The following is a 22,784-nucleotide window of genomic DNA, read 5'->3' as shown; positions in this document are numbered from 1 at the left end:
CACCACCCTAACCACTAGGCCACTCCTCCACTCCTTTGGATCCACAATGGTCTACCCACTTTTTCTTTGACATGGCTCTGCATAAGCATCTTATAATAGGCACCCTGTCAAAAGAAACCGGTCAAAAAAAAAAACAGACAAAAGAAACCAGACAAAAAAGTTCCAAACAAAAAGGTTCCCGACATAAAAGTCCCTGACAAAAGGATCTGATGAAATAGATTTACTGAGAAAGTCCACAGCTTGTCACTTGAAAGTCCTGGCACCTGCCTACGGCTTGACTTCACTATCCACACTTGGTATCTAGTGAGAATCAAAAATCTGCTTGACAAGATAATCCGGCTTGGTTAAGGAGGTTTCCCTGCCCTGTTTTGTGTAGAGTCTATTTTGTCTTGGGGTTTTTTGGGAGGGTTTTCTTTGTCATGGTCTGTTTTAGTTTTACTCTGTTTTGTTGGGGGGTTTTTGTCATGGTCTATTATGTCGGGGTGCCCTTATAATATGATACAGTTACTTCTAAACCAGGATTACCAAGAATCTGGATCATCATGGATTCAAAATAAAAGACAACCAGTCATTTCTGGGATATCAACAGAGTGTAAATAGACTTAGTAGGTACATGGATATTTTAAGTTTTATATAAAGAATTGTCCAGAAATGTTGAAAATAAGGTTTTGTTTTTTTTTATTTTGGTGCAATATCATATAGGAATAAAATGGGCCCTGCTGCAGATAACTCAAGCTAAGCTTTAGTAAAAGACCCCCATAATTTGGTTCAGATCTAACAACCAAGGGAATATAACACAATTTTGCCACCTGATATGAAAGGAAAGGCATAAAGATGAATTTATATTTTAAGTTCTTTACAGATGGAAAGTTTACTATAAATTGGTTTTGAGGGGTTACATGGTCAGGTTTCTTTGCATTATACATTAGACTGGCTGTTGAGTTTTGAGGTGACTGAAGCTGCTTTAATAATTTGTTCTAACAGCCACAATATAGTGCACTGAGTGGAGGAGTAGCCTAATGGTTAGTGTAGTGGGCTTTGATCCTGGCAACCTGGGTTTGATTACCACTGCAGCTCCTTGTGACCATGGGCAAGTCACTTAACCCTCCATTGCCCCAGGCACAAGAAAACTTAGATTGTGAGCCTTCTAGGGACAGAATGTGAACAGTGCTGCATACAACCAGTAGCGCTATAGAAATAATTAGTAGTAGAACTAGCAGTAGTAATCTAACAGGGCTTGCACTATTTTAAAATGATCATATATGTGAAATACATTCTGCTTCACCTTAGATGTCGAAAGACCCTGTTTTATAAATAGGTTCACATTAAGATCAAAGGCTCAGGTGAAATTTAAGATAACTCCTATGACCTTTAAAGATGTGTTTCAAACATGAAATATCTATTCTGTGTTATTAAGCTGTTGGTTGATAAGTTTTCAAGTGAGGCTCCAAGCCTGGATATTTTTGTTTTTTCAACATTTAGCTTTAGTAGGTTATCTATTGACTAATTTTCCACTAAAGTAACAATCTTGGATAGAATTAACGGACAAATTAGACCTTACCTGCTAATTTTATTTCCTGTAACCCCACCAGATCACTCCAGAAAGTGTGGGTTTGTTGTGTCCACTGAGCAGCAGGTAGAGAGAGAAAAATAAAAAAAGTGTTCAGCTCTAGCACATCAGTATTTAGATAACAAAGCAGTGGAAAGCCTGTTAGACCACCAAAACAAACTTCATTCCTACACATGCATCACAAAAACAATCTCTGTGAGAGGAAAGTGTGGAGATTAAACAAAAAAAAAAAAAAAAGAGAAGCAGAACTTTGAGAAACAAAACTAGGTAAAAATCAAACAAGATGTCACTGTATAGGGCAGGAACCTGGACTGATCTGGTGGGTCTAAAGGAAAGAAAATTAGAAGGCAAGATCTAATTTGTCCTTTCTTAGCGCCCTCATCAGATCAGCTCAGAAACATCTGGATGTAGCAGTCTTCAACCAGAAGTAATTCAGAAACCCCAGCCACAACCACTGAAGCCCCAAAGGTAGCTTCCCCTCCCACCACATCTAGGTGATAGTGCTTGGAAACGGTGTGGAAAAAATGCCACATTTCTGCTCTATAGAAGTCCAAAGGAAAAACTGCACTGAGCCACTCCCCTCATATAATGTGCTCTTAGCAGTGAAAGAGGCTGTTTCCCCCACAAGGATACACGTTAAAGAAACTGTCTATTTAAGCCAAAGGGCAATGGTTGCCTTAGAGGCCACCCCGCCTCACCTGAAAGACTCAAAAAGAACAAATAACCTGTTAGTTCTACGAAATTCATTCGTCATCTCAAGATACATCATCCATGCCCTGCAATCATACAGCAAATGCAGAGAAAAAAAAATCAACTCCATAATCAAGGAGGATTAAGTCCTGGTTCACATGGAATGGAAACACCATTTTTGGAAAGAAGGAAAGTACCTTGTAGATTGAAAAGTTGAAACTTGTCCCAGCAGGAAAGAGCTTGCAGTTCTGAAACTCAGTGAACAGGCCAAAAAACAAACCGCACCATTTTCAAGGTCAAATTCTTTAAAATGATTCTATTAAGAGATTCAAGGTAGGCCTTTGAAGTGCCCTAAGAACAAGATTCAAGCTCCACTCTCGACATAAGGGTAAAACTGGCAGCTAGAGACGATTAACCCCTTTCAGGAAACGTATAACATCCGGATGGAAGGCCAGAGAGAAGTTCTGTAGCTGACAATGAAAACAGGCCAGAACTGTCACCTGTACTTTCAAGGAGCTTAAAGAAAGCCCCTAAATAAGAATAGCCAATACTGGGTCAGATCAATGGTCATCTAGCCTAGTATCCTGTTTCAAACAGTGGCCAATCTAGGTCACAAGTACCTGGCAGAAACCCAAATAGTGGAGAGATGTCCAATTATGTTACAACTCATTTGAAACTAAATATTTAAATAGAGCAAAATATGGCATCAGACAGAACTGAAAGTAAGCTATAAGTCCTCTTACAACACTCAGCTATTTCAGGGCACCAATCTTTATTTGCCAACATGCCTCTCCCATTCATTTATTATTTTATTATCAAAAAATAATCTCAAAATTATTTGATATGTATCAAAAATATAATATAAAATATAGGTTATGCCCTGAAATAGCTGAGTGCTATAAGAGGGCTTATAGTCTAGTTTTACTTCTCTGATGCCATATTGTGCTCTCTTTAAATATTTAAGTTGTAACATAATTAGGAGATTGCTACACTTTTTACACATCTCTTTTTCTGCTGATTTCTAGATAAGGGAGGTTGTATACATATGCTTTTCCCTTTTCCCTTAGCACAAAAACCCAAATAGTAGCAACATTACACGCTACCAGTCCCAGGGAAAGCAGTGGCTTCCCCATGTCTGTCTTAATAGCAGACTATGGACTTTTCCTCCAGGAACTTGTCCAAACCTTTTTTAAACCCAGATATGCTAACTATTGTTATCACATCCTCCAGCATTGAGCTCCAGAGCTTAACTATTCATAGAGTGAAAAAATACTTCCTCCTATTTGTTTTAAAAATATTTCCATGTAATTCATTGACTGTCCCCTAGTCTTTCTATTTTTTGAAAGAGTAAAAAAAAAAAAAAAATCAAATAACCTCTACTCATTCTACACCACTCAGGATTTTGTAGTCCTCAATCATATCTCCCCCTCAGCCGTCTCCTTCCCAAGCTGAAGAGCCGTAATCTCTTTCTCCTTTCCTCATATGAGAGGGGTTCCTTCCCCTTTATCATGCTGGTTGCTCTTCTTTGAACCTTTTTCAATTCTGCTATATCTGTTTTGAGATATGGTGACCAGAACTGAACACAATATTAGAGGTGCAGCTGTACCATGGAACAATACAAAGGCATTATAACATCCTCATTTTTGTTTTCCATTCCTTTCTTAATAATACCTAACATTTTATTTGCCAAAGTATGTTCACAGTACTTAAAGCTAACAATAAAAGAGTGCCATCACACTGAAATAAGCGCATGGTTTATCTATTGATGGGATTTTTACGTCAAAATCTCTCTGTTTTGTTTATCTCGTTGGGCAGACTGGATGGACTGTACAGGTCTTTATCTGCTGTCATTTACTATGTTACTATGCTTTCTTGGCTGCCGCTGCACAATGACCAGAGGATTTCAACAACTTTAAATAACTTTGTGCCATCAGCAAATTTAATTACCTTAGTTAGTCTCATCGCTTGATGATTTATAAATATGTTAAAAAGCAGCGGTCCCAGCACAGACCCCTGTGGAACATCTACCCTTCTCCATTGAGAATATTTACCATTTAACCTTACTCTCTGTTTTCTATCTTTTAACCAGTTTTTAATCCACAATTGAACACTATCTCCTATCCCATGACTTTCCAATTTCCTCTGGAGTCTTTCATGAGGTACTTTGTCAAATGCCTTTTGAAAATCCAGATACACAATATCAACAGGCTCATCTTTATCCACATGTTTGTTCACCCCTTCTAAGGAATGTAGTAGATTGGTGAGGCAAGATTTCCCTTCACTAAATCCATTTTGGCTTTGTCTCATTAAGCCATGCTTTTGAATATGCTCTGTAATTTTGTTCTTTATAAAATAGTATCTACCATTCTGCCTGGCACCAATATCAGGCTCACCGGTCTATAATTTCCCAGATCTCCTCTGGAACCTTTTTTTAAAAATCGGCATTACACTGTCCACCCTCCAATCTTCCGGTACTATGCTTGATTTTAAAGACAAGACACTTCCCACTCCGAGGGGGATACCACACTTTCCAACACAATTTCCCAGTATTTGGAGGACAGACAGCAAGAAGAACAAAGATCCAATACATTCTTGTGGCCCCGCAGTGGCATTCGCAGGGACCGAGTGTTCCTCCACTTTGAGTGGTTGGTCCCACAGTGTGAACAGTGCTTAACGGCCTCAGCTGAAGCCATCATGCTGCAGCATGCTGAAAGATTAGAGTTTGATCAGGTAACACCACAGCACAGCGGGAGATCCATAACCCACAGATCAGACCAACTGATCAACTGGGACGACACACAGTGCCTACCTGACATCCTTGCAGAGGAGAAGAGGCAGTTTACCCAAAGCTGACTGCCAGCAGGAAAAGTTCTCCCCTGAAATCAGCACCTTTTTATTTCCTTGCTGCTGCTTTTTTTTTTGTTTGTTTGTTAAGGTATACCCTTCATGGGTAATCGCCCTATGATTAGGAACCTCCTAGCTCAACTGGACACCAGTTGACTAACTGGTACAGGAACAGGCCTCAATCCTCAGTCCAGGAGCCGCATTGTGGACCACATTCCCTCTGGTAGATATAGAAAACTACTGAAGTGTTGGAGCTGCACAGTTTCCTTATAGGGCAGAGCACACATCTGTGGTTTTCTATCTCTAGCTGCCAGTCGATGAACACAACAAACCCCCAGTTTCTACACTGATCTGGTGAGGGCACTAAGGAAAGCTTTCTTCACATTTGGTAATATCGATATGAGTAGGGAGGGTGATGTATTATTTTATAAGTATGTAGAGGACATCAAACTCTGATAGTACTGCTCCCTAAGTACTCATAAGACTATTAAACAAGATAGGCAAAAGGGGAGCCACCTGTGGGATGCCACAATTTAGGGGCCAAGGCTCTGAAAATGGGTTTTTGGTTTAAAGCTTTCCTTAAACAATGTAAAACTCCGAGAGTTCTACTTTGTCCAATAGGTGCAGAAGTAGCATATAGTTGACCAAGTCAAAGGTACATGAGAGATAAAATTGGAGCACAATGGCCTTTGTTCAATAGGTGCAATCCTTCATCTCTCTCTCTGCAGCATTCAACTGCCCCAGCAGCTCATGGTAGTTCTGCTGCACTCACATCTCTAGGATTATACAGTATTTCCTGCTCATTTCTTTTTTTTTGTGGAAAGTTTTTAATTTTCTTTCTCAATTTTGGGAAATGTGCATATCTCTGATATCTTTCTGTTAGTGCAGTAGTAGAAGAAATTTCTTTCTTTCGCTCTCTGGTTGCTTGGGATTCCCAGTTTAGTTTTTCTTTAGATACTGCTATTTCTAATTTGTGTCCCCTTATTCTGTATTTGAAGGCATGTCCATGTTCTAAATATGTGACTGAGGTGTGGTATTCCATTACTGTGTAGTTTGTGGGGTTTTGTTGCAGTCCAGTTTATTCTGCTTTCCCTAATGAAGGTATATTAGTGTTATTGGGCCTGGTGTAGCGAATTGCTGCCTCTTTATAGTTAGGGTTGTTGCTGTGGCCACATGTGCATAAAAATGACTTTATAAAATTATTCCCTAAGTGTAAAGTAAAAAAAACAGTGATAGGAGCTGGGTCCCCCCAACCAAAGAGGGATTCTGCTGCCTCTGACCGAAGGATGGGAGGAGGAAAAGTAATAAAGGCAATGCTGAACTGGAAGATGGAGAGAGGGGGGGATGCTTGACAGGTAAAGGGGAAGGAGGGGGAAAAAAGGCAATGCTGGGCAGGGGAGGGGAAGCAAGAAAAGAGAGAGATAAAAAAAGGAGATGCTGTAACTGGGGATTTGTAGATTGCAAGGGGGCACCAAAACCCTAGAAACCAATTTGGGACCACTCCTGCCCCAACAACACCCCTAGATCATCAGGAATTGTAAGATAGGTCCAGGAGGGTCTACGGGTGGGGGGGGGGGGGGGGGGGCAGGGTACAAAACACAAATTTTCAGCTTCCATGAAAACACGGGGGCTCATTTTGAAAGCACTCAGACTAACCTATGGAACTTTGTAAGTCTAAGTGCTTTGAAAATGAGCCCCATTGTCACTTTCAGCCAAAACTGAAACATGGCCGAAAATTAAAATAACCTTTCAGCTGAAACTAAACCAGGCAGAAATAGGATTTTTGACCGGTTTTGGTGCCATAACCAAAATCGAAATTTGGTCAGCCTCCATTTTGTTCTTTATAATAATCTCTACCATTTTGCCTGGCAGCAACATCAAGCTCACCAGTCTTGACTCCTCTGGATCCCTTTTTAAAATTTGGCATTACACTGGCCACCCTCCAATCTTCTGGTACCAAGCTTGATTTTAAAGCTATATTACAATTACTAATACCAGCTCTGCAACGTTCATCTTTTAATTCGATCAGTACTCTAGGATGTATACAGTCTGGTCCAGGTGATTGCTACTCTTTAGTTTGTCAAATTGCCCTATCACTTATTATTAGCTTACCATTAGATACTATTTCTGACACACGTATCTCCCCCACATCTCCCTCAGTGAAGACCGAAGCAAAGAATTCATTTAGTCTCTCTACTGTGGCCTTGTCCTCTCCGAGTGCCCCTTTTAACCCTCTTTCATCTATAGGTAACTGTTAAATAATGGCTAGGACTTTCTTCCCCTAGGACTGTGAACTACCATTATAAATGAATATTCAAATGAGCAATATCCATGCATTAGTTTGACAATCTAGGAAAAAAAGACAAGAATAATAATGAAAAGCTCTTCTATTTTAAAGTAATGTAAAGGTTTTTACTAAGCAATCAAATAAGGATTTGTACATACCATCGAGCTTTACACTGCTTTGCTGATTTTCTGTGCAACAAGGAAGCTATTCGAGACCACTGGTTTTTGCCATATTTCATAACAGCTGCTTTAAGAATTTCATCCTTGAAAAAGAAAAAATGTACAATGTTCATCAAAACTAAATTCAACAGAAAGCTAATTTTGATTTAATACACTTTCTCTCCTAAACAGGGAAAAAAAAAATCACTGAGAAAAATGATAAGATCTGAAATGATTCTGAATTAAACAATTCACTTACAGATCGGCTAGACCAATATGTACACCACTAAATTCAAATTCCCAATGAAAATAATTAATTTGCAGTAATATGAAGATTATTTTCCAAGCTGATGAAGACAGCTTAGGGTGCATTCTGATTTTAAGAAGACCTGCATCATCAATTTACATCTTCCTTCTACCAGTGAGTGATTCTGTAAATTGTGGTGAGTCACTTTATTTCACAATGAGGAGCATAATCGAACGTGGCGCCCAAGTTTTCATGAGGGCTTCCTCGCAGGACGGCCCCATAAAGGGGCGGGGCAACCCGTATTATCGAAACAAGATGGATGTCCATCTTTCGCTTCGATAATACAGTCGGGGGCGCCCAAATCATGAAATTTTGGTCGACCTTAGGTCGTTTTTCAGATGGTCATCCCCGGTTTTCGGCCATAATGGAAACCGAGGACGCCCATCTCAAAAATGACCAAATCCAAGCCATTTAGTCGTGGGAGGAGCCAGCATTTGTAGTGCACTGGTCCCCCTCACATGCCAGGACACCAACCGGGCACCCTAGGGGGCTCTGCAGTGGACTTCAGAAAAAGGTCCCAGGTGCATAGCTCCCTTCCCCTGAGTGCTGAGCTCCCCAAACCCCAAAACCAGCAACTGTACACCACTACCATAGCCCTTAGGGATGAAGGGGGACACCTACATATGGGTACAGTGGGTTTGTGGTGGGTTTTGGAGGGCTCACATTTACCACCACAAGTGTAACAGGTAGAGAGGGATGGGCCTGGGTCCACCTGCCTGAAGTACACTGCACCCACTACAACTGCTCCAGGTACATGCATACTGCTGCGATGGACCTGAGCTGAGTATGGCATTTGAGGCTGGCAAAAAAGTATTTTTAAAGATTGAGGTACTATGCATACATACATCCTCCCACCTGCTCCTGTTACACAGGACCTAGCCAGTCAAGTTTTTAGTTTATATAATGTAATACCAAAGGACAGGAGTGAGAGTAGGTAAAGCGAATGCTACATACCTGTAGAAGGTATTCTCCGAGGACAGCAGGCTGATTGTTCTCACTGATGGGTGACGTCCGCGGCAGCCCCTCCAATCGGAATCTTCACTAGCAAAGGCCTTTGCTAGCCCTCGCGCGCCGATGCACATGCGCGGCCGTCTTCCCGCCCGAAACCGGCTTGTGCCGGCCAGTCTCATATGTAGCAAGACAAAGACAAGGGAAGACACAACTCCAAAGGGGAGGCGGGCGGGTTTGTGAGAACAATCAGCCTGCTGTCCTCGGAGAATACCTTCTACAGGTATGTAGCATTCGCTTTCTCCGAGGACAAGCAGGCTGCTTGTTCTCACTGATGGGGTATCCCTAGCCCCCAGGCTCACTCAAAACAACAACCATGGTCAATTGGGCCTCGCAACGGCGAGGACATAACTGAGATTGACCTAAAAAATTTACCAACTAACTGAGAGTGGAGCCTGGAACAGAACAAACAGGGCCCTCGGGGGGTGGAGTTGGATCCTAAAGCCCAAACAGGTTCTGAAGAACTGACTGCCCGAACCGACTGTCGCGTCGGGTATCCTGCTGCAGGCAGTAATGAGATGTGAATGTGTGGACAGATGACCACGTCGCAGCTTTGCAAATTTCTTCAATAGAGGCTGACTTCAAGTGGGCTACCGACGCAGCCATGGCTCTAACATTATGAGCCGTGACATGACCCTCAAGAGCCAGCCCCGCCTGGGCGTAAGTGAAGGAAATGCAATCTGCTAGCCAATTGGATATGGTGCGTTTCCCCACAGCCACTCCCCTCCTATTGGGATCAAAAGAAACAAACAATTGGGCGGACTGTCTGTTGGGCTGTGTCCGCTCCAGATAGAAGGCCAATGCTCTCTTGCAGTCCAATATGTGCAGCTGACGTTCAGCAGGTCAGGAATGAGGACGGGGAAAGAATGTTGGCAAGACAATTGACTGGTTCAGATGGAACTCCGACACAACCTTTGGCAAGAACTTAGGGTGAGTGCGGAGGACTACTCTGTTATGATGAAATTTGGTGTAAGGGGCCTGGGCTACCAGGGCCTGAAGCTCACTGACTCTACGAGCTGAAGTAACTGCCACCAAGAAAATGACCTTCCAGGTCAAGTACTTCAGATGGCAGGAATTCAGTGGCTCAAAAGGAGGTTTCATCAGCTGGGTGAGAACGACATTGAGATCCCATGACACTGTAGGAGGCTTGACAGGGGGCTTTGACAACAGCAAACCTCTCATGAAGCGAACAACTAAAGGCTGTCCTGAGATCGGCTTACCTTCCACACGGTAATGGTATGCACTGATTGCACTAAGGTGAACCCTTACAGAGTTGGTCTTGAGACCAGACTCAGACAAGTGCAGAAGGTATTCAAGCAGGGTCTGTGAAGGACAAGAGCGAGGATCTAGGGCCTTGCTGTCACACCAGACGGCAAACCTCCTCCATAGAAAGAAGTAACTCCTCTTAGTGGAATCTTTCCTGGAAGCAAGCAAGATGCGGGAGACACCCTCTGACAGACCCAAAGAGGCAAAGTCTACGCTCTCAACATCCAGGCCGTGAGAGCCAGGGACCGGAGGTTGGGATGCAGAAGCGCCCCCTCGTCCTGTGTGATGAGGGTCGGAAAACACTCCAATCTCCATGGTTCTTCGGAGGACAACTCCAGAAGAAGAGGGAACCAGATCCGACGCGGCCAAAAAGGAGCAATCAGAATCATGGTGCCTTGATGTTGCTTGAGTTTCAACAAAGTCTTCCCCACCAGAGGTATGGGAGGATAAGCATACAGTAGACCCTCCCCCCAGTCCAGGAGGAAGGCATCCGATGCCAATCTGCCGTGGGCCTGAAGCCTGGAACAGAACTGAGGGACTTTGTAGTTGGCTCGAGATGCGAAGAGGTCTACCAAGGGGGTGCCCCACACCTGGAAGATCTGTCGCACTACACGGGAATTGAGCGACCACTCGTGAGGTTGCATAATCCTGCTCAACCTGTCGGCCAGACTGTTGTTTACGCCTGCCAGATATGTGGCTTGGAGCACTATGCCGTGACGGCGAGCCCAGAGCCACATGCTGACGGCTTCCTGACACAGGGGGCGAGATCCGGTGCCCCCCTGCTTGTTGACGTAGTACATGGCAACCTGGTTGTCTGTCTGAATTTGGATAATTTGGTGGGACAGCCGATCTCTGAAAGCCTTCAGAGCGTTCCAGATCGCTCGCAACTCCAGAAGATTGATCTGCAGATCGCGTTCCTGGAGGGACCAGCTTCCTTGGGTGTGAAGCCCATCGACATGAGCTCCCCACCCCAGGAGAGACGCATCCGTGGTCAGCACTTTTAGAGGCTGAGGAATTTGGAAGGGACGTCCCAGAGTCAGATTGGACCAAATCGTCCACCAATACAGGGATTCGAGAAAACTCGTGGACAGGTGGATCACGTCTTCTAGATCCCCAGCAGCCTGGAACCACTGGGAAGCTGGGATCCATTGAGCAGATCTCATGTGAAGGCGGGCCATGGGAGTCACATGGACTGTGGAGGCCATGTGGCCTAGCAATCTCAACATCTGCCGAGCTGTGATCTGCTGGGACGCTCGCACCCGCGAGACGAGGGACAACAAGTTGTTGGCTCTCGTCTCTGGGAGATAGGCGCGAGCTGTCCGAGAATCCAGCAGAGCTCCTATGAATTCGAGTCTCTGCACTGGGAGAAGATGGGACTTTGGATAATTTATCACAAACCCCAGTAGCTCCAGGAGGCGAATAGTCATCTGCATGGACTGCAGGGCTCCTGCCTCGGATGTGTTCTTCACCAGCCAATCGTCGAGATATGGGAACACGTGCACCCCCAGCCTGCGAAGTGCCGCTGCTACTACAGCCAAGCACTTTGTGAACACCCTGGGTGCAGAGGCGAGCCCAAAGGGTAGCACACAGTACTGGAAGTGACGTGTGCCCAACTGAAATCGCAGATACTGTCTGTGAGCTGGCAGTATCGGGATGTGTGTGTAGGCATCCTTCAAGTCCAGAGAGCATAGCCAATCGTTTTCCTGAATCATGGGAAGGAGGGTGCCCAGGGAAAGCATCCTGAAATTTTCTTTGACCAGATATTTGTTCAGGGCCCTTAGGTCTAGGATGGGACGCATCCCCCCTGTTTTCTTTTCCACAAGGAAGTACCTGGAATAGAATCCCAGCCCTTCTTGCCCGGATGGCACGGGCTCGACCGCATTGGCGCTGAGAAGGGCGGAGAGTTCCTCTGCAAGTACCTGCTTGTGCTGGAAGCTGTAAGACTGAGCTCCCGGAGGACAATTTGGAGGTTTTGAGGCCAAATTGAGGGTGTATCCTTGCCGGACTATTTGGAGAACCCACTGATCGGAGGTTATGAGAGGCCACCTTTGGTGAAAAGCTTTCAACCTCCCTCCGACTGGCAGGTCGCCCGGCACTGACACGTGGATGGCGGCTATGCTCTGCTGGAGCCAGTCAAAAGCTCGTCCCTTGCTTTTGCTGGGGAGCCGAGGGGCCTTGCTGAGGCGCACGCTGCTGACGAGAGCGAGCGCATTGGGGCTTAGCCTGGGCCGCAGGCTGTCGAGAAGGAGGATTGTACCTACGCTTGCCAGAAGAGTAGGGAACAGTCTTCCTTCCCCCAAAAAATCTTCTACCTGTAGAGGTAGAGGCTGAAGGCGGGAGAACTTGTCGAATGCGGTGTCCCGCTGGTGGAGCTGCTCTACCACCTGTTCGACTTTCTCTCCAAAAATGTTATCCGCACGGCAAGGCGAGTCCGCAATCCGCTGCTGGATTCTATTCTCCAGGTCGGAGGCACGCAGCCATGAGAGCCTGCGCATCACCACACCTTGAGCAGCGGCCCTGGACGCAACATCAAAGGTGTCATACACCCCTCTGGCCAGGAATTTTCTGCACGCCTTCAGCTGCCTGACCACCTCCTGAAAAGGCTTGGCTTGCTCAGGGGGAAGCGCATCAACCAAGCCCGCCAACTGCCGCACATTGTTCCGCATGTGTATGCTCGTGTAGAGCTGGTAGGACTGAATTTTGGCCACGAGCATAGAAGAATGGTAGGCCTTCCTCCCAAAGGAGTCCAAGGTTCTAGAGTCCTTGCCCGGGGGCGCCGAAGCATGCTCCCTAGAACTCTTAGCCTTCTTTAGGGCCAGATCCACAACTCCAGAATCATGAGGCAACTGAGTGCGCATCAGCTCTGGGTCCCCATGGATCCGGTACTGGGACTCGATCTTCTTGGGGATGTGGGGATTAGTTAAAGGCTTGGTCCAGTTCGCCAGCAATGTCTTTTTTAGGACATGGTGCATGGGTACAGTGGACGCTTCCTTAGGTGGAGAAGGATAGTCCAGGAGCTCAAACATTTCAACCCTGGGCTCGTCCTCCACAACCACCGGGAAGGGGATGGCCGAAGACATCTCCCGGACAAAGGAAGCAAAAGACAGACTCTCAGGAGGAGAAAGCTGTCTTTCAGGAGATGGAGTGGGATCGGAAGGAAGACCCTCAGACTCCTTGTCAGAGAAATATCTGGGGTCTTCTTCCTCTTCCCACGAGGCCTCACCCTCGGTGTCAGACACAAGTTCACGGACCTGTGTCTGCAACCATGCCCGACTCGACTCCGTGGAGCCACGTCCACGATGGGGGCGTCGAGAGGTAGACTCCCTCGCCCGCATCGGCGAAGCTCCCTCCGCCGACGTAGTCTGGGAGCCTGCCTGGGAGGCGACGGCAGCCGGTACCGCACGCGGCACCGACGCCGGAGACCTCACCTCGGGCGATGGGCCAGCCGGCGACACGCTTGACGGTACCAGTGGCGCAAGCACCGCCGGTACCGGAGGGGTAGGGCGCAACAGCTCTCCCAGAATCTCTGGGAGAACGGCCCGGAGGCTCTCGTTCAGAGCGGCTGCAGAGAAAGGCAAGGAGGTCGATGCAGGCGTCGACGTCAGAACCTGTTCCGGGCGTGGAGGCTGTTCCGGGCTGTCCAGAGTGGAGCGCATCGACACCTCCTGAACAGAGGGTGAGCGGTCCTCTCGGCGCCGATGCCTGCTGGGTGCCGACTCCTTCGGCGACCCAGAGCTCTCGGTACTGACATGGGAAGGGGACCGGTGACGATGCTTCTTCGACTTCTTGGGACGCAGCATGTCACCGGAGCTTCCCGGCACCGACGAGGAGGACGTAGAATCCAGCCGTCGCTTCCTCGGGGCTGAGACCGAAGAAGGTCGGTCTCGGGGGGGCTGTACCGCAGGAGCCCTCAGGGTAGGAGGAGACCCACCCGAAGGTTCACCGCCAACAGCAGGGGAATGGACAGCCCTCATCTGCACTCCGGACGAAGCACCACCGTCCGACGACATCAGCAGACGAGGTCCCGGTACCACCGACGTCGATGCAGCTGTCCGATGTCTCAGCGCCGATGCAGAGGGCCGATGCCTCGATGCACTCGATGCACTGGCCGCCGAGGATGAAGGTCTGGACGCTGAAGACGTCGATGCACTCGATACCCCCGGTGCCGATGCCGATGAAGAGCCCGAGAACAAAATGTTCCACTGGGCTAACCTCGCTACCTGAGTCCGCCTTTGCAAAAGGGAACACAGACTACAGGCCTGAGGGCGGTGCCCAGCCCCCAGACACTGAAGACACGACGCGTGCCTGTCAGTGAGCGAGATTACCCGGGCGCACTGGGTGCACTTCTTGAAGCCGCTGGAAGGCTTCGATGTCATGGGCGGAAAAATCACGCCGGCGAAATCGAAAGACGAAATGGCGAAATTTGGCACCAGCAAAATAGGAAATTTCGACCGGGGCCTAAGTAAGGCCTACCCCGACGACGAAAGAAAACTTAACGGGGCGAAAAAACTCGAAGTAGAGGAAGGAAAAACCCAAAAGAGGTTAATCCAAACAATTTTAGGAGTTTCTCACAGAAACGAGTCGAAAACGACGCGCGAGGTCGACTTTTCGGGGCACGAACGGTAAAACACAACCGTACCGAGCGCGGAGAAAAGAAGACTGGCCGGCACGAGCCGGTTTCGGGCGGGAAGACGGCCGCGCATGCGCGGTGCGCATCGGCGCGCGAGGGCTAGCAAAGGCCTTTGCTAGTGAAGATTCCGATTGGAGGGGCTGCCGCGGACGTCACCCATCAGTGAGAACAAGCAGCCTGCTTGTCCTCGGAGAAGACTAAATATTCTGCTATCCTTGGAGAACACCTGCTAAAGTTAAATAACTTGGTTTTCTCCGAGAACAAGCAGTATACATGTGGGACTCCCTAGATACAGATTGCCTTCAACAACAACAAAAAAAAGGAGAATATGCAGAAGTCATTGGAACAGGCAAGGGTTAATGAATAGTGATAGCAAGTGAACAAGAGTCGGTTGGGCCGCTGGACGAAAATGGTGTTAAAGGAGCGATCAAGGAGGACAAAGCCGTAGCGGAGAAATTAAATGAATTCTTTGCTTCGGTCTTCACCGAGGAGGATTTGGGGGGGACACCGGTGCCGGAAAGAATATTTGAAGCGGGGGAGTCGGAGAAACTAAACAAATTCTCTGTAACCTTGGAGGATGTAATGGGTCAGTTCAGCAAGCTGAAGAGTAGTAAATCACCGGGACCTGATGGTATTCATCCCAGAGTATTAATAGAACTAAAAAATGAACTTGCGGAGCTACTGTTAGAAATATGCAATCTGTCCCTAAAATCGAGTGTAGTACCGGAAGACTGGAGGGTAGCCAATGTTACTCCGATTTTTAAGAAGGGTTCCAGAGGAGATCCGGGAAATTATAGACCGGTGAGTCTGACGTCGGTGCCGGGCAAGATGGTGGAGGCTATTATTAAGAATAAAATTGCAGAGCATATACAAAAACATGGACTGATGAGACAAAGTCAGCACGGATTTAGTGAAGGGAAGTCTTGCCTCACCAATCTAATGCATTTTTTTGAGGGGGTAAGCAAACATGTAGACAATGGGGAGCCGGTTGATATTGTATATCTGGATTTTCAGAAGGCGTTTGACAAAGTGCCGCACGAAAGACTCCTGAAGAAATTGCAGAGTCATGGAATCGGAGGTAGGGTATTATTATGGATTAAGAACTGGTTGAAAGATAGGAAGCAGAGAGTAGGATTGCGTGGCCAGTATTCCCAGTGGAGGAGGGTAGTTAGTGGGGTCCCGCAGGGGTCTGTGCTGGGTCCGTTGCTTTTTAATGTATTTATAAATGACCTAGAGATGGGAATAACTAGTGAGGTAATTAAATTCGCCGATGACACAAAATTATTCAGGGTCGTCAAGTCGCAGGAGGAATGTGAACGATTACAGGAGGACCTTGCGAGACTGGGAGAATGGGCGTGCAAGTGGCAGATGAAGTTCAATGTTGACAAGTGCAAAGTGATGCATGTGGGTAAGAGGAACCCGAATTATAGCTACGTCTTGCAAGGTTCCGCGTTAGGAGTTACGGATCAAGAAAGGGATCTGGGTGTCGTCGTCGATGATACGCTGAAACCTTCTGCTCAGTGTGCTGCTGCGGCTAGGAAAGCGAATAGAATGTTGGGTGTTATTAGGAAGGGTATGGAGTCCAGGTGTGCGGATGTTATAATGCCGTTGTATCGCTCCATGGTGCGACCGCACCTGGAGTATTGTGTTCAGTACTGGTCTCCGTATCTCAAAAAAGATATAGTAGAATTGGAAAAGGTACAGCGAAGGGCGACCAAAATGATAGTGGGGATGGGACGACTTTCCTATGAAGAGAGGCTGAGAAGGCTAGGGCTTTTCAGCTTGGAGAAGAGACGGCTGAGGGGAGATATGATAGAAGTGTATAAAATAATGAGTGGAATGGATCGGGTGGATGTGAAGCGACTGTTCACGCTATCCAAAAATACTAGGACTAGAGGGCATGAGTTGAAGCTACAGTGTGGTAAATTTAAAACGAATCGGAGAAAATTTTTCTTCACCCAACGTGTAATTAGACTCTGGAATTCGTTGCCGGAGAACGTGGTACGGGCGGTTAGCTTGACGGAGTTTAAAAAGGGGTTAGATAGATTCCTAAAGGACAAGTCCATAGACCGCTATTAAATGGACTTGGAAAAATTCCGCATTTTTAGGTATAACTTGTCTGGAATGTTTTTACGTTTGGGGAGCGTGCCAGGTGCCCTTGACCTGGATTGGCCACTGTCGGTGACAGGATGCTGGGCTAGATGGACCTTTGGTCTTTCCCAGTATGGCACTACTTATGTACTTATGTACTTGTATCTTTTTTGGAAGGCAGTCTGGAACAGAAAAAAATAAATGGGCCTAAGTAAATGGAGTTGGGTTCTAGACCCTAACAAGATTCTGAAGGACTGTCTGGCCAAACCGGCTGCTGCATTAGGAATCTTGTTCTAAACTGTAATTGGATGTGACTGTGCGGACTAAACACAGCAGCAGTACAAGTTTTCTCTATGGAGGCTGATATAAAGTGGGCTATTGATGCAGCCATAGCTCTAATTTTATGAGCTGTGACATGAACCTCCAGAGTTAGCCTGGACATAAGTAAAGGAAATGCAGTCTGCCAGCAAATTTGAAAGCATGCATTTGCTGATGGCAGTTCCCATGCTGTTTAGGTCAAAAGAAACAAAGGCTGGGTGGGCTTTCTATAGGTTTTAGTCCACTCCAGATACAAGGCCAAGGCTCTCTTGTGTCCAAAGTGTGTACTACACTTGCAACTTTATGGGCATGAGATCCTAGAAGAAATATTGGTAGAACAACTAAGATGGCATTCTGACACTACCTTAGGAAGGGTGTGTGTGCAGAACCAATCTCTTGAAAAACTTTGTGTAAGATGGATCAGCTACTAGGGTCTGGAGCTCACTCACCCTGTGGGCTGAACTGACTGCCACCAAAAAAAGGATCTCTAAGGTCAGGTACTTCAGATGACAAGGTATGTAGTGCCTCAAAAGAAGCTTTCCATCAGCTGGGTTAAAATGATGGAGATCACATAACACTGAAGGAGGCTTGATGGGAGGCTTCAAAAGAGAACAACTAAAGACTGGGCAGAGAATGGTTTACCTTGCACTTGGTGATAAGTGTAGGAGCAAAACAAGCACTATGAAGCACTGTATGTGCTCTTACATAACAAAGATATATGGGATTAAAATACATGGCATTATCCTGCAATAATAACCTGACTTCAAAAATGCAGACTCGAGTTTATTCTGTCTTTCAATGCAAAGCCTATTTGCTGTAGCTGCAACCTTGCATACAGATGAACACTGCTGACTAGAGTCCAGATGTGCTAGAATAATAAGGTTGCTATCAGCATCAATGTTATGGCCAGAACAGCCAAGGACTCTTGGAATTACTCTTGCAGCTGGAGAGACACTGTGGTTGGCAAACTACACATTGTTTATGAAACCCTGGCTTCTTGTCAAGTTGACTCCTTCAATGTGGTGCCAGTCTGAAGCCACAATACTTGGGGTAAACAAAGTTATGTGTGCATCACCCCAAGGTCAGAATGTACTTCATTAGCAAAGCTGCAGCCCATGATTTTTATATAAAAAAGGGCTCTTATCTGAAGCAAGGGGCTACTGTGTTGACATTCCATCTGAGGAGCAGACCTGCGTTAGACCTGACTACCCGTTTGAGGAAAAGGCTGCCATCTAGAGGTTTGCATCAGGTTGTATGTGTCCCATGTTCCTTTTTATATGTCCTGTAGATTCAGAGTGACTCTAGTTAGACATTTAGGTACATTTGCTCTGAACTATATATATAATAAGACCTGTGTCTATATTCTTGCCTTCCTTGCACATCATCTTCGCAACTATTGTAAATAAAATAATTGCCCTATTTTTACAATACTTGGTTGTGGAGTTAGTTCCTTCTATTATTTGGCCATTGTGGGCTTAGATCTAAGGATGAGAACACATTTGCTTCTGATACTTCACTCAATGATAGACTTGCTTGAGACCCATTTCTTTTAGAATTTATACTGTCAGGTACCCCAATAACACCCCAAAAGTGTTTTATTTATTTATTTGGATTTATTTACTGTCTTTTTGAAAGAATTCACTCAAGGCAGTGTACAATAAGAGTAGATCAAACATGAGCAATACACAATTACGGCGATAAAAATATTCAAAAACAATACTAAGTATGGCATGGTATACTACTTACAATGTCAACACAATACGTAACAGAACATTATAACTGATAGTGAAGGGTAAAGCAAAGATGTAACATATAGATAGGTAAGAAAGTAGGAAGAGTTAGAAAGTAAGGTGACTGATTTAAAGAAAGTTGCACATGAGGTCAGAGACATCCTATATAATAAAAAGCCTCTCCAACGTTCTGAAGCTGAGAAAGTGATGCCTTGAAGCATTCATGCTCCTGCTGTATCCATCTCCTGAAATGACGTAATGTACTTCCGTGTTCGTAAACACCAATCACTGGAAGGGAACGCTGCAGAGTTGCCAGGCAATGGAACGTGACGTCATACGCATGATGAGGGTGTCGTTGTCCCTCCCTTCCTCCTTCCAGTTCCAGGCCCCCTACCTCCAAATTTTAAAAGTCAACTTCACTTACGAAGTCGTATTTACGGCGGCCGACAACAGCAGCAGCGGTAACAGGCGTGCAGGCTCAACCTTTCTCTCTCTCTCAGCTCTGGCCCCGCCCTTGCGAAAACAGGAAATGAGGGCAGGACCAGAGCTAAGAGAGAGAGAAGGGCCAAGCCTGCACGCCTTTTTCTGCTGCTGCTGCTGCCGGCCGCCGTAAACCCGACTTCGTAAGTGAAGATGACTTTTAAAAATTGGAGGTAGGGGGCCTGGAACTGGAAGGGAGGAAAAGAGGAAGGAAGGGATGACAACACCCTCATGCGTATGACGTCGCATTCCGAGGGGGGGGGATCCTGGAACTGGGAGGGAGGGGGGAACTTGAAAGTCGGAGGGAAGGAGGAACCTGAAACTCTGAGGGAGGGAGGGAGGGGGGAACCTGAAACTCGGTCCCCTGGAACTCTGAGGGAGGGGACGACCCTGGAACTCAGAGGGAGAGAGGGAGGGAGGGAGTGAACGACCCTGGAACTAGGAGAGAGGGAGGGAGGGGGGACGACCCTGGAACTCTGAGGAAGGAGGGGGGACGACCCTGGAACTCGAGGGGGGGGCGGACGACCCTGGAACTCGGAGGACAACCCTGGAACTTGGAGGGAGGGGGGACAACCCTGGAACTCGGAGGACAACCCTGGAACTTGGAGAGAGGGGGGACAACCCTGGAACTCGGAGGGGGGGAGGGGACGACCCTGGAGCTTGGAGGGAGGGAGGGGACGACAACCCTGGAGCTCGGAGGGAGGACGACCCTGGAACTCGGAGGGAGGGGAGGCCGACCCTGGAACATGGAGGGAGGGAGGGGGAGGACGACCTTGGAACATGGAGGGAGGGAGGGGACGACCCTGGAAATCGGAGGGAGGGAAGGGGGACACTGGAACTGGGAGGAAGGGAGGGAGGGGGGGCCCATGGCACACACTCTCATTATCACACACACACTCGCACATTCACTCTCTCTCTCTCACTCTGTCACTCTCACACACACTCTCTCAAACATACACACTCTGAGGAAAACCTTGCTAGCGCCCGTTTCATTGGTTTCAGAAACGGGCCTTTTTTCCTAGTGGTTAAATATTATCTCAGCTAGGGTAGGAGTGGATGAACATGTCCTGCTGCAGTATGTGCAGCCCGTGTCACTCCTTGTGTATATGATTGAGACTAACAAGTTAGTTACTTCTTCCATTAAAGGCCTGGTTGAAGAGCCAAGCTTTCACCTGATTCCTGAAGTAGAGATAGTCTTGTGTGGAGCCTTTCAGGCAGTCCATTCCAGAGTGTGGGGGCTACACCGGAGAAGGCTCGCTTGCAGGTATCACATTGTGTAATGTCTTTTGGAGAGGGTGTGGTTAGTGAAAGTCCTTGGGAGGACCTTAGTGTCCTTGACAGTGTGTGGAGGATCATCCTATTTTCAGGTACTCAGGACCATTTCTTTTCAGGGCCTTGAAGATCAGACAGAGTTTTAAATTTAGCCCTGTATTGTACTGGTAGCCAATGAAGTTTTTGCAAAAATGGTGTGATATGGTCACGTCGTTTGCAACCTTCTATGAGTCTTGTTGCTGCATTCTGAATCAACTGGAGCTGGTGCAGGCCCTTTGTAGTCAGACCGTTGTATAGTGCATTGCAGTAATCCAGTCTTGATATTATCATGGCATGTACAATTGGGATAAGATTTACCTTCTCTATGTAAGGAGAGAGGCAGCATAGCTGTCGCAAATAGTAGAAGCAGCTCTTGAAGGTTGCTTAGATTTGGGGAATCATCATTAGTGTTGAATCTAACTGTATTCCAAGGCTCCTGACTTGTGATTTGAGGGGGAGTTCGTACTTCCCAAAAGGGATTTTGATGTCAGGTATGTATCCAGTTGTGTCGGGGACCCAGAGAAGCTCGGTTTTACTTGGGTTCAGGCAAAGTTTGTTGTGTTTAGCCGATGAGTCGCGACCAATTTTGATGCACACTTTGAGTCAACTTGTTTGACTGGATTTTGCATCCATAATGTTAAAATGTATTTCATCGGAATTAGCATCAAAAACTGTACAGGATTTGAATTTTTTAGCCACTTATAAATGTGTTTGGATTTTATTAGACCCCAAAAATTGCATTTTGGTAAATGTTGCGTGCTCATGGACTGACAACCTTTCAGAAAAGGGGGGTCTAGATCTGCAACTATTGCAGTTAGAGACCTCAAATTTTGGGAAACTTCGTTTAACACCGGACTCACGCAACAGATAAAATTTGAACAAAATTGGAGAACATGATGGTGGGAACTGGTTTTTTTTTAATTTTAGACCACTTGGCATGGAATGACCCACTTGCCTGTGGCACTATCTTTGATGGGCAAGGATCGAGGGAGCAGGTAGTTGGTCAAAGGTCTCTTAGGATTTTGTCAAGGCACTCCTCTGTCATTGGGTTAAAAGTGTCCCATCTGTCTCTGTCAGGAGGAGGCATGTTTATGCACCCCTGGTTGACTGGTTGGGGACTGGGTGGGATTGCCTGTGAATCCTGGCGGAGACTTTTACTTTTATTGGCAAAGTATGCAGCAAAATCATTGCAGTTCAGTTTAGACTGGGCAAGCTGGTTCTGTTGGGACTGCAGTAGGCTGTTTACTATACTGAACAACTGCTTGGTTGAATTAGCAGCCTGTGCAATGCACTGAGAGAAATACTGTTTTTTGGTTGCTGTTAAGGTTTGGAAGAGCGGAGGGGACATAAGGGAATGTGGGGAGAAATGAGAGCAGAAAGATAAGGGGGGGGTTCCCAGTGAGAAAGGCTGAGGTATGGATCTTGAACTATACATGGAAAGGTGTAGGAAGCCAATGGTGCTGGGCGAGGAGTGGGGAGAAATGATCAGACTTACGGGCACAGACAGATGGCTGTGCTTTGGACAGTCTGACAGTAGTTTTAGGAAGGCCATTGTAGACTGTTACAATAGTCTAGGGGGAAGACACTAAAAAACACAATAGACTGGCGCAATCATAAGTACATAAGTATTGCCATACTGGGAAAGACCAAAGGTCCATCGAGCCCAGCATCCTGTTTCCAATAGTGGCCAATCCAGGTCACAAATACCTGGCAAGATCCCAAAAATGTACAAAACATTTTATACTGCTTATCCCAGAAACAGTGAATTCTCCCCAATTCCATTTAATAACGGTCTATGGATTTTTCCTTTAGGAAGCAGTCCAAACCTTCTTTAAACTCCACTAAGCTAACCGCCTTTACCACATTCTCTGGCAACAAATTCCAGAGTTCAATTACACGTTGAGTGAAGAAAATATTTCTCCGATTCATTTTAAATTTACTACATTGTAGCTTCATTGTATGCCTTGCATTCTAGCTATAATTCGGGTTCCTCTTTCCCACATGCATCACTTTGCACTTACTCACATTAAACGTCATCTGCCATTTAGATGCCCAGTCTCCCAGTCTCGTAAGGTCCGCTTGTAATTTTTCACA

The 22,784-nt window shown here is 46.3% G+C and overlaps 1 protein-coding gene across 1 annotated transcript in view; it reads right to left on the bottom strand.

Annotated features, from left to right (window-relative positions):
- CDC5L (cell division cycle 5 like) overlaps positions 1-22,784 on the bottom strand; it is a 253,851-nt gene that overhangs the window by 222,437 nt on the left and 8,630 nt on the right. Inside the window, exon 2 of the mRNA XM_030198760.1 lies at positions 7,550-7,653. Within this exon, the coding sequence (XP_030054620.1) occupies positions 7,550-7,653 (104 nt within the window). The remainder of the gene's footprint in view (positions 1-7,549; positions 7,654-22,784) is intronic.

Source organism: Microcaecilia unicolor, chromosome 3 (assembly GCF_901765095.1).
Source record: "Microcaecilia unicolor chromosome 3, aMicUni1.1, whole genome shotgun sequence".
Classification (NCBI taxonomy): domain Eukaryota; kingdom Metazoa; phylum Chordata; class Amphibia; order Gymnophiona; family Siphonopidae; genus Microcaecilia; species Microcaecilia unicolor.
This window is presented reverse-complemented; position numbering and strand designations above follow the sequence as displayed.